At 37.8% G+C, this 12310-nt stretch overlaps 1 protein-coding gene across 1 annotated transcript in view; it reads right to left on the bottom strand.

The window, feature by feature from the left end:
• Positions 1-12310, bottom strand: part of cps1 (carbamoyl-phosphate synthase 1, mitochondrial) — a 177174-nt gene that overhangs the window by 104013 nt on the left and 60851 nt on the right. The window contains exons 18-21 of the mRNA XM_061971724.2: positions 10437-10647; positions 7263-7461; positions 6997-7173; positions 4317-4435 (exon numbers count right to left, since the gene is read on the bottom strand). Of these exons, the coding sequence (XP_061827708.1) occupies positions 4317-4435; positions 6997-7173; positions 7263-7461; positions 10437-10647 (706 nt within the window). The remainder of the gene's footprint in view (positions 1-4316; positions 4436-6996; positions 7174-7262; positions 7462-10436; positions 10648-12310) is intronic.

The following is a 12310-nucleotide window of genomic DNA, read 5'->3' as shown; positions in this document are numbered from 1 at the left end:
TATGCTGTAAACCTAGTTCATAGTTGTTAGTTTCCTTTAATGCCAAACAAACACATACCAATCGTTGGTTAGAAGGCGATTGCCGAATTCGTCCTCGCTTTCTCCCGTGTCGCTGGCTGTCGTGTCGTTTTCGCTTGCATACGATTCAAGCCGATATGGCTCAATAGCTTCAGTTTCTTCTTCAATTTCGTTTTCGCTACCTGCCTCCACACTACAACCATCCGTTTCAATACATGCGTAATCTGTTGAATCGCTTAAGCCGCTGAAATCCAAGTCTGAATCCGAGCTAATGTCGCTATAGCTTGCTGTTCTGTGCGCCATGTTTGTTTGTGTTGGCATCACTATGTGACGTCACAGGAAAATGGACGGGTGTATATAACGATGGTTAAAATCAGGCACTTTGAAGCTTATTTTAGGGATATTGCGTGATGGGTAAGATTTTGAAAAAAACTTCGAAAAATAAAATAAGCCACTGGGAACTGATTTTTAATGGTTTTAACCCAAATTGTGATAATGTTCCCCTTTAATAATTTCACACATAAGTCGCTCCTGAGTATAAGTCGCACCCCTGGCCAAACTATGAAAAAAACTGCGACTTATATTCGGAAAAATACGGTACTCGATATATCGCGGGTTTGTTTCTGTGCGATATAGAAAATGACTATATCGTGATATTGGAGTATAAGTTCTCACGCAGTTGCTTTTAGCTGCGGGGCATTAAACTGCATGCGTTTCTCACCCTTTCCTGTCTCTCCTTCTCACAGAGACTTAAAAGAAGCGCACCATCTTACATACGTCACATACTGTCAGGTGAGCAACGTCACACGCTCCCAGACAGGTAGCGACATGGTAACGTTAGCTGTGATGCTAACAGCTAACGGTGTGGTTTGAGTGTTAATACGAGAGAAAGAAGGTGCGAATCTGGTAACAAATGGAGGAATAATTAATTCCCAAGAAAAACAGCACGGGGTCCATCGTCTGAGGGTGGTTTGGCTTCAAGCGGGAATATGTCTTTACATCATGTCAACATCTCCGTTCGGTGCCACACCAACTAAATGCAGAAGCAACTATTTCCACATCAACACCGTAGGACATATACTATTTGATATGCAGCTCATTTTTATGTGACACGTATTGAAATATCTTGTGTGACATCATGCACAAATGTGCACTTATAGCTTGTTTTAAAATGACAATCTTGCACTTTCTGTTTTGAAATGACATGAACGTTTGTGCCACTGCTCAATAACTGTTTAATAAATACAGTTTTGCTAAATTGACTTAGTTGTGATTTCCCTCTGCATGAAAGTTAAAAAGTAGCATATATTAATGCAGTATGAAGAAGAATGTTTTAATGTAGACACATAGAATCATCATACTGCTGTGATTATATGCATCAAGTGTTCATTCAAGGCTAAGGCAAAATATCCAGATATATATGGTGTATCGCGATATGGCCTAAAAATATCGAGATATTAAAAAAAGGCCATATCGCCCAGCCCTAGTTGATCGCAAAGATAATCATCAAGGCTTAGGTCAGGCTGATTTAAATAAATACTGAAATAAATACTAATCAAATATACTGCTAAAGAAGGGACTCAAAAATTAAAAAAATCTACATACAATTACTCAGTGCTAAAACAAATACACTCTAACTAAATTAATAATATACATACATATATATTGCCAAAAGTATTTGGCTACCTGCCTTGACTCACATATAAAGTAGCCAGTTCCAAACTGTTCCCACAAGGTTGGGAGCATGGAATTGTCCAAAATATTTTGGTATCCTGGAGCATTCAAAGTTCCTTTCACTGGAACTAAGGAGCCAAGCCCAACTCCTGAAAAACAACCCCACACCATAATTCCTCCTTCACCAAATTTCACACTTGGCACAATGCAGTCCGAAATGTAGCGTTCTCCTGGCAACCTCCAAATCCAGACTGGTCCATCAGATTGTCAGATAGAAACGCGTAATTCATCAGTCCAGAGAAGGCGTCTCCACTGCTCTAGAGTCCAGTGGCGACGTGCTTTTACACCACTGCATCCCACGCTTTGCATTGGACTTGGTGATGTATGGCTTAGATGCAGCTGCTCGGCCATGGAAACCTATTCCATGAAGCTCTCTGCGTACTGTACGTGGGCTAATTGGAAGGTCACATGAAGTTTGGCGCTCTGTAGCAACAGAGTTGGCTGAGTTGCTGTTGTTCCCAAACTCTTCCATTTTCTTATAATAAAGCCAACTTTGGAATATTTAGGGAGGGAGGAAACTTCACAACTGGATTTGTTGCACAGGTGGCATCCTATGACAGTTCCACGCTGGAAATCACTGAGAGCGGCCCATTCTTTCACAACACAAATGTTTGTAGAAACAGTCTCCATTTCTAAGTGCTCGATTTTATACACTTGTGACCGGGCCAAGTGATTAGGACACCTGATTCTGATAACTTGGATGAGTGGCCAAATACTTTTGGCTATAATAAATAAATATATATATATATATATATATATATATATACATACACACATATACATATACACATATATATATATATATATATACATACATATATACATATACATATATAATGTATATATGTGTGTGTGTATATATATACATATATATATATATATACATATATATATATATATATATATATATATATATACACACACACAGATATACACAAACACACACACACACACACACAGTACTAGTACGGTAATGTTATTTGATCCATTATTTAGGTACAGTGTTTTATTTTCCTGTATTCAAACAGTGTTACTGTTCAAAGGGTGCATAATATTAAAGTGGCCAAAAGTAATAAATAAAACCTCTGCCTTGTTTTAAATGAATACTTAGGTCGACTATGCTTCTGTATTTTAATGTTGGTCGTTATGGTGGTACTTGGAGAGCCAAGTGTTTTCTAAGGTGGTACTTGGAGAAAGAAGTTTGAGAACCATTGCATTAGAAGGAGTAGTAAATTATTCCGTGTACCGTTTTCTTATAGGATTGTGAGCTAGGATGTGTTTGTATTTGGTCACGGAATCCTTTAGAGGATTATTTTACAAAGGAAACATGCCCTTAGATAGCTTCAAAAGTGCACATGTCCATCACAAGCTCTCCAGAGAGTGGTGGCCTCTGCCCTCAGGAAATTGGAATCCTACAGGAATGCAGGTTTGGATTTTAGAAGGAAGTGTAAAGACATTAGCAACATCTGGTAGGAAGCCCTCACAAGTAGGGGTAGATAGGGGTCGGAGGTCACCCGACTCAAACCGATCAGAGGAAATAGATTTACTGGCCAAGCAAGAAATCGGGCATTGTCCAGACCGGCCGGCTCCAAGGCTAGAGTTACGAAGAGTGGGGGTCTTCGTGTACAAGGTATTTAAGGACAAGTGTTTCGAGAGGACATCAGAAGAGTAATCAGGCCCATACTCTTTCTCCTGGAAGCTGCAGTTCCAGTCTGAGGCTCGAAACAAATCAAGCTTTTTGTTTGACGATTCCTGGTTGGCGTCTTCTTGGCTCATCACCCATCACATTACCAACAAATATACAACAAAAGTTAAGCTGGCTACACAACAAACTGAGCTAACACTGCTAAACTATCATTACCACATTTCTAACCTACTATTACTTATCGTTTTGATAGTCTCCTCCACTGCCATAAATAGTTTTTTTTTTTTATAAAGTCCATCTTTAAATTGCGCAGGTTTGTGGAGCAGGATTCTGCGAAATGGTTTTGCACACCCTCGGAGCGACTTCTTCACAGCTGAAGGCACATTGCCGAAAATCCTAAAAGTCAAAAGTACGGCACTTTCTTCAGATGAGGCTGAAAGTTTGTGTAATGACTTGTGCTCTGGTTAAGGCAAACAAAAACAGAGCATTTTTCTTCATTGGATTTTATGTGGACTACACACGCTCCTACATACTGTACCGGTAAGTTAAAAATGGCGGACTGGCGCAAAGCACTTGGGGTAAAATTTTTACCATATAAGGACGTCGCAGGGCAGAGGAAGTATGAAAGAAGGCAAGAACATTTTACAAATATCTCCGCAATGCCTCCACGGTTTGATTTCAAATTGTCGGCACTTATGCAGACCCCAAATACACAAAAGCAGGTAGCATCGGGTAGGAAAAGTTGGTTTTGCACAATAGGTCCCCTCTAAAATAAACACTGCTGAAGGTTGCAGAACGACTATAACTTGACAAGCCCTATCACCTTCCTGTTAGTGACAAGGTTGAACTGAAACTGATAATTTGTCTTTGGAAGCAAAAAATTGTGTTCCTACAAACATGAATTGTAGATGGGAATTACCTCTTGTAGTTTGCAAGGTGCTGCTCCAGCTGCGTGATTTTCTGGAGTTTGTGCAGGAACCACTTGTCAATGGCTGTCAGCTGGTGGATCTGATCTACGCCCATACCACAGTGGAGGGCCTTCGGGGGAGAAACATGAAACAGATGATGCAGTACATTTATAATTCATCATAAATCTAGTCATCATTCATTCTCCTTGTTGCAAGGGCAGATACCCAGCTCCGTTTCTGAGGCTTCAACAGAACATCGGAGTGGGTGCTTGTTCAAGTAACAAGACACTGAACAAAAACTGAAACAAAACAATGAGCACCACTCTTGCGGAATTCAACGGTAGCACATTTTGTGAAGCAAAATCCAAAACACATATTGAGAATAATGGTTCATGGGCATATGCAGTCAATGTTTTTTCATGCAATCAATCAATGACAAAGTATTTGTATAGCCCTTAATCACAAGTGATCAAAGGGCTTTACAAACACGACACATATACATATATATATATATATATACATACACACATTACACACACACACACACACACACACGTATATACAACAGCGTGGCTTCGTAAAAAAAAAGAAGAAAAAAAAGAGTGCGAGTACTTTCCTGGCCCGCCTGCAGTCCAGACCTGTCTCCCATCGAAAATGTGTGGCGCATTATGAAGCGTAAAATATTACTGTTGAACGACTGAAGCTCTAAATAAAACAATAGGAAAGAATTCCACTTTCAAAGCTTCAACAATTAGTTTCCTCAGTTCCCAATCGTTGTGTTAAAAGAAAAGGTGATGTAACAGTGGTGAACATGCCCTTTCCCAACTATTTTGGCACGTGTTGCAGCCATGAAATTCTAAGTTAATTATTATTTGCAAAAAAAAAATAAAGTTTATGAGTTTGAACATCAAATATATTGTCTTTGTAGTGCATTCAATTGAATATGGGTTGAAAAGGATTTGCAAATCATTGTATTCTGTTTATATTTAAATCTAACACAATTTCCCAACTCATATGGAAACGGGGTTTGTAGATTTTGACCCACTTCTATGGTGGAAGAACACGGAGACCATATATCCTCTTACTGCCAAGTTAGCCAGGCTGGGGGGGGGGAAGAAAAGTTAATCTGAGGCTGAGTTGACTTGAAACTGTTTAATATTGCACTTTTTAAATGTAGAAGAAAAGTTTTGTCATTTTATTTAATCTGACCAACAACTTGAGGCAGTTTAATGTTGATTAACGTGGACGCCGACTTAAACAAGTTGAAAAACTTATTGGGGTGTTACCATTTAGTGGTCAATTGTACGGAATATGTACTGTACTGTGCAATCTACTAATAAAAGTCTCAATCAATCAATCAAAAAAAGCACTTTATATGTAGAAAAGTTTTGTTAAAAACCATTCTGAGACTTATTTAGTTTTTATTTTATATATGTTGACCACATTAACCCTGGCAATGGACCCTGTGTGTATATGTATGTTATGCCATCGTTTACAAATTTGGTAAATAAATAACCAAAAACATTTATATTTTGTTGTTTTCTTACTGTACCGAAAATGAACCGAACCGTGACCTCTAAACCGAGGTACGTACCGAACCGAAATTTTTGTGTACCGTTACCATACTTGCCAACCTTGAGACCTCCAATTTCGGGAGGTGGGGGGCGTGGTCGGGGGTGGGGCGTGATTGGGGGCGTGGTTAAGAGGGGAGGAGTATATTGACAGCTAGAATTCACCAAGTCAAGTATTTCATATATATATATATATATATATATATATATATATATACATATATATATATATCCTGAAAATATGCAAACAAAACTGTTTAGATAATTGATACTTCAAACTTGCATAAATAAATATTAAGGAATATAACATAACTTGGCTTCTGAGAGCTTCAAAATGTAATGAATAAAATGCTAAAGTTGTTGATAAACAAGCAATTCTTTTAATAATTAAATATGGTCATTTTAAATGAATTATTATGATAATTTAAAATTAATTATTTCAAATATGTTTATTTTAATGTATAATTCTATGGCTGGATGTAATAAGGAGTCAGAAAAAATACAAATAAAAATACAATTAATTTTGATGTTTTTAGCAAAATATAGTAAACATTTATTTATTTTTTTTTTTTTTAATTAATAAATATATTTATTTTTAGGTAAGATAAACATAATAATACAGTTTATCTCTAGTCTGGATGATTTATCTCTTGTCACCCTGTTGTCCTCCCGTCATGAAAAAAGGCTGTCCTCACTCAGGTCATCATGGAGCTGGAGGGGGCGTGGCCTCCAGCTCCGGCTGAAAATCGGGAGATTTTCGGGAGAATATTTGTCCCGGGAGGTTTTCGGGAGAAGCGCTGAATTTCGGGAGTCTCCCGGAAAATTCGGGAGGGTTGGCAAGTATGACCGTTACACCCTTACTATTTCAGTATATTTGCATGTGTTTACTTATTTGTTTACGATGTGCACTATGGACGTCAGCGAAGACAAATGTGAATATTAGCCAAACCGTTTTATAAGCAGCGTAGGAAAAAAGTAACAGCTCATAGTCCGGAATCTACGGTATTACATTCATGATAATGTGAGAGTCCAGTCCATCAGGAAGCCAATGGGAGTGATAGGGAGAAAAATTGCAGTCAGTTTCTGAGGTTCTCAGTAAAAATGTGAAAGATGATCACACCTTGGCAATGGAGAAAATGCGGGTGCTCGATGGCACAGCCAGCTCCTGTTGCAGGCAGCCAGTGTTTTCCCAGGCTTTTTTGAGAGGCAGCCGAGGCACAAAGCCATCCACCGATGGATGGCACATCCTCAGGGCCTTCTGCATGCTCTCCTCAAAAGTACGTCCCACCGCCATCACCTGAATCCATTCGACGGATATATTTAATCTCAGCAAAGTATGTGACACGTCCCGATCCCGGGTACAAATTAGTCATTCATACTCATCACCTCTCCGACGCTCTTCATGGCACTACCTATTTCACTGGACATGCCTTGAAATCGGTCCAGGTCCCAGCGGGGGATCTTGGTGACGATGTAGTCTAAACTGGGCTCAAAGCAGGCGGTGGTCTTCTCGCACACAGAATTGTTGATGTCAGGTAAGGGGATCCCCAAAGCGAGCTTAGCAGCCACAAACGCCAATGGATATCTGTGAGACATTGAGCAACGTATCATTAGATTAGGAATCAAAAATAGTCATTTGTGTGGAGTAGGGTTGTACGGTATACCGGTACGACTATAGCCATACTTGCCGACCTCCGATTTCGGGAGGTGGGGGGCGTGGTTAAGAGGGGAGGAGTATATTGACAGCTAGAATTCACCAAGTATTTCATACACACATATATATATATATATATATATATATATATATATATATATATATATATTATATATATATATATATTATTTCAAATATAAACATATTTGAAATAATTAATTTTAAATTATAATAATTCATTTAAAATGACCATATTTAATTATTAAAATAATTGCTTGTTTATCAACAACTTTTGCATTTTATTCATTACATTTTGAAGCTCTCAGAAGCCAAGTTATGTTATATTCCTTAAGATTTATTTATGCAAGTTTGAAGTATCAATTATCTAAACACAGTTTTGTTTGCATATTTTCAGGATGTAGATATATAGATATATATATATATATATATATATATATATATATATATATATATATATATATATATATATATATGCATGTCATTTTAAATGAATTGTTATGATAATTTAAAATTAATTATTTCAAATATGTTTGAAATGGCTGGATGTAATAAGGAGTCAGAAAAAATACAAATACAATTAATTTTGATTTTTTTAGCAAAATATAGTAAACATTTATTTTTATTTTATTTTTTAATTAATAAATATATTTATTTTTAGGTAAGATAAACATAATAATACAATTTATCTCTAGTCTGGATGATTTAGTTCTTGTCACCCTGTTGTCCTCCCGTCTTGAAAAAAGGCTGTCCTCACTCAGGTCCGCATGGAGCTGGAGGGGGCGTGGCCTCCAGCTCCGGCTGAAAATCGGGAGATTTTCGGGAGAATATTTATCCCGGGAGGTTTTCGGGTGAGGCACTGAATTTGGGGAGTCTCCCGGAAAATTCGGGAGGGTTGGCAAGTATGCTATAGCAGGGGTCGGCAACCCGCGGCTCTAGAGCCGCATGCGGCTCTTTAGTGCCGCCCTAGTGGCTCTCTGGAGCTTTTTAAAAAATGTATGAAAAATGGAAAAAGATGAGGGGAAAAAAAATTATTTTTTGTTTTAATATGGTTTATGTAGGAGGACAAACATGACACAAGCCTCCCTAATTGTTACAAAGCACACTGTTTATATTAAACATGCTTCACTGATTCGAGTATTTGGCGAGCGCCGTTTTGTCCTACTAATTTTGGCGGTCCTTGTAGGGATGTCCGATAATGGCTTTTTGCCGATATCGCCCAACTCTTTAATTACCGATATCAACCGATATATACAGTCGTGGAATTAACACATTATGCCTAATTTGGACAACCAAGTATGGTGAAGATAAGGTACTTTTAATAAAAATTAATCAAATAAAATAAATACATTAAAAACATTTTCTTGAATAAAAAAGAAAGTAAAACAATATAAAAACAGTTACATAGAAACTAGTAATTAATGAAAATGAGTAAAATTAAGTGTTAAAGGTTAGTACTATTAGTAGACCAGCAGCACGCACAATCATGTGTGCTTACGGACTGTATCCCTGCAGACTGTATTGATATATATTGATATATAATGTAGGAAGCAGAATATTAATAACAGAAAGAAACAACCCTTTTGTGTGAATGAGTGTAAATGGGGGAGGAAGGTTTTTTGGGTTGGTGCACTAATTGTAAGTGTATCTTGAGTTTTTTATGTTGATTTAAAAAAATTAAAAATAAAAATTAAAAAAATAAAAACTATACCGATAAAAAAACGATCCCGATAATTTCCGATATTACATCTCTAACGTCAACCAATAAAAATTTGGCAGGGGGCGGGTCATGGCAGAAGTGCATTGTGAAAAAAAAGATGCTACCTGCTACTACTTCCGTACCTAAAAAAATTGATCATTTCAACATTGGCGGTAACTTATAAAAACTGAGAAGGGCTGAACAAAAATGGCACCGAAAAGGGAATCACATACTGCAGGTTAAAAGCTGGAAGTAGTGAAATATGCACCAGAAAACGGCAATCGAGCAGCAGAAAGAAAGTTTGGAGTAAGCGAGAAAGTTGTAAGGGACTGGCGAAAAGCGGAGGCTACTCTTATTGAAGTGAAGAAAACTAAAAAAGCTAATCACGGGCTAAAAGCTAGGTGGCCACAGCTCGAGGAACGGTAAACGTATAGCATGTTCTATATGTTATAGTTATTTGAATGACTCTTACCATAATATGTTACGTTAACATACCAGTTGATTATTTATGCCTCATATAACGTACACTTATTCAGCCTGTTGTTCACTATTCTTTATTTATTTTAAATTGCCTTCCAAATGTCTATTCTTGGTGTTGGCTTTTATCAAATAAATGTCTCCAAAATATGCGACTTATATGGTTTTTTCCTTCTTTATTATGCATTTTCGGCCGGTGCAATTTATACTCTGGAGCGACTTATAATCCGAAAAATACGGTATTACATTTTAACAGAAGTGTAGATAGAACATGTTAAAACAGAAAATAAGCAGATATTAACAGTAAATGAACAAGTAGATTAATAATAAATTTTTACAGTTTGTCCCTCATAATGTTGACAAAATAATAGGTGTATAAATGACACAATATGTTACTGCATACGTCAGCAGACTAATTGGGAGTCTTTGTTTGTTTACTTACTACTAAAAGACAAGTTGTCTCGTATGTTCACTATTTTATTTAAGGACTAAATTGTTCTTGGATTACAATAATAAACACGTTTAATGTACTGTAAGATTTTTTGTTAAAATTAAGCCAATAATGCCATTTTTGGGGTCCCCTTTATTTAGAAAAGTATCAAAATACATTTTAGTACCGGTACTAAAATATTGGTATTGTTACAACCCTAGTGTGCTGTGGTGTTTAATTTCATCCTCAAGGCCCGTCAGTGACATGTACGTCGGTTCTTACCCGGTGGCTTTGGACGCAAGGGCTGAGCTTCGCGAGAGGCGGGCGTTGACCTCAATGATGCAGTACTCCTGGGATGACGGGTGGAGAGCATACTGGATGTTGCACTCGCCTACGATGCCAAGATGACGAACCACTTTGATAGCGGTTTCACGAAGCATGTGGTACTCCTCGTTGGACAACGTCTGGCTTGGTGCCACCACGATAGAGTCACCTGAAGAAGAGGCCAGTAACATTTTCACGGTTAAAAAAAAGTGGCATGGAATGAAGAAAAGTTAAGACTATTTTAAAAAGTATATTATTGATTTTAAATACAGTGGAACCTCAATTTACTAACCCTGTGGTTCTCAAATGGGGGTATGTGTACCCCTGGGGGTACTTGAAGGTATGCCAAGGGGTACATGAGATTTTTTTTAATATTCTAAAAATAGCAACAATTAAAAAATCCTGTATAAATATAAATAAAAACCTATTTTTTTTCCAAATAGTTCAAGAATGACCACTACAAATTAGCAATATTTTGCACGGTTATACAATTTAATAAATCAGAAACTGATGACATAGTGCTGTATTTTACTTCTTTATCTCTTTTTTTCAACCAAAAATGCTTTGCTCTGATTAGGGGGTTCTTGAATCAAAAAAAAATTCACAGTGGGTACATCACTGAAAAAAGGTTGAGAACCACTGTACTAAGCCATCATGACACAAACTTTTCAGTTAACGAACCAGAGGATAAAAATATGCTTTGGTGTACGAACAACTCATTCACTCATTGTGCCTGCAGTGCAGCCATTTTGTGCCCAGCAGCACATCCATGGTGGTGGCCTGATTGATCTCCGGTGCTTTTTCAGTTAGCAGAGCAGTGCTGTCATTAGCTACTGTGCAAAGGGATATTTTGTGTGCTTTATAGGTGTTTTTAGACTTTTTTTTTTTTTTTTACAACATTTTTCTAGTTTTGCCAACTCCGTATGTGTAGTTTGAAACGTTTAAGAAGTATCCACAGCGTTGTCGAAGCTGCCTTTGTGATGTTCATTTAACACTTCGGCAACCTCCAAATGTGGTGAATAATTTAGATCACAGGGACCCAAATGGTTTCAGCCCTAAAAGTCAAACGCTTAAAACCTTAGATCAACTTCAGAACAATACATAAATATAACGTTTTTTTTTTAGTTTTTTTATTCACTTTGTGTCAAAGAAAATGTTTTTTCATAGCAAAAAGACAAACTATGCTATATTCGTGCACACACAATATTTTTATAACCACATCCACACAACTCAGGGTTTCCCGCAGCGCTTTGTTGTTAAGGCGGCCGCCTTAACAACGAAGAGCCACCGCCTAAACTAAAGTCTTAACAAGCTGCTCTGCTTAGTTCTGCCTCTACGTCTCTGCAGCATCCAGCATTGTCCCACCCACAGAATCATCTGATTGGTTACACGCAAAGCGGTAACAGCCAATCAGCAGTGCGCATTCAGAGCGCATGGAGTCAGTGCTCCTTCGGTGGATTGAGCAAACAGGTGAGCATAAGGCAGCGGGCTCTCCCCAAATTATAATAAACACTTCCAAGTCAACGACGAGTAACATCACTATGAGCCCGTTGACGTTCTAGAAACATAAGCGGCAGCTCAGCTCGCTCGCAGTCCTTGAGGTGAAGGCTAATTAGCTTTTAGCGTAACGTTAGCTCACTGTGTGGTGTGTGTGCGTGCGTGCGTGTGTTACGGACAGCAAAGCCCCGTCTGTCTGAGAGAAAGACAAGCATTATTGACCTACAGTTAACAACTAAGTTATTTAACTGTACCTTTTTCTGTGTTGATTGAGCTGTGTTGAAGCCGCAAAAAAGGACATTATGTTAAATGAAGAGTTTCCTGAAGCTGTCTCT

The sequence above is a fragment of the Nerophis lumbriciformis genome, linkage group LG13 (assembly GCF_033978685.3).
Source record: "Nerophis lumbriciformis linkage group LG13, RoL_Nlum_v2.1, whole genome shotgun sequence".
Classification (NCBI taxonomy): Eukaryota; Metazoa; Chordata; class Actinopteri; order Syngnathiformes; family Syngnathidae; genus Nerophis; species Nerophis lumbriciformis.
Note: the sequence above shows the minus strand (reverse complement) of the source record. Positions and strands in the feature narration are given on the sequence as shown.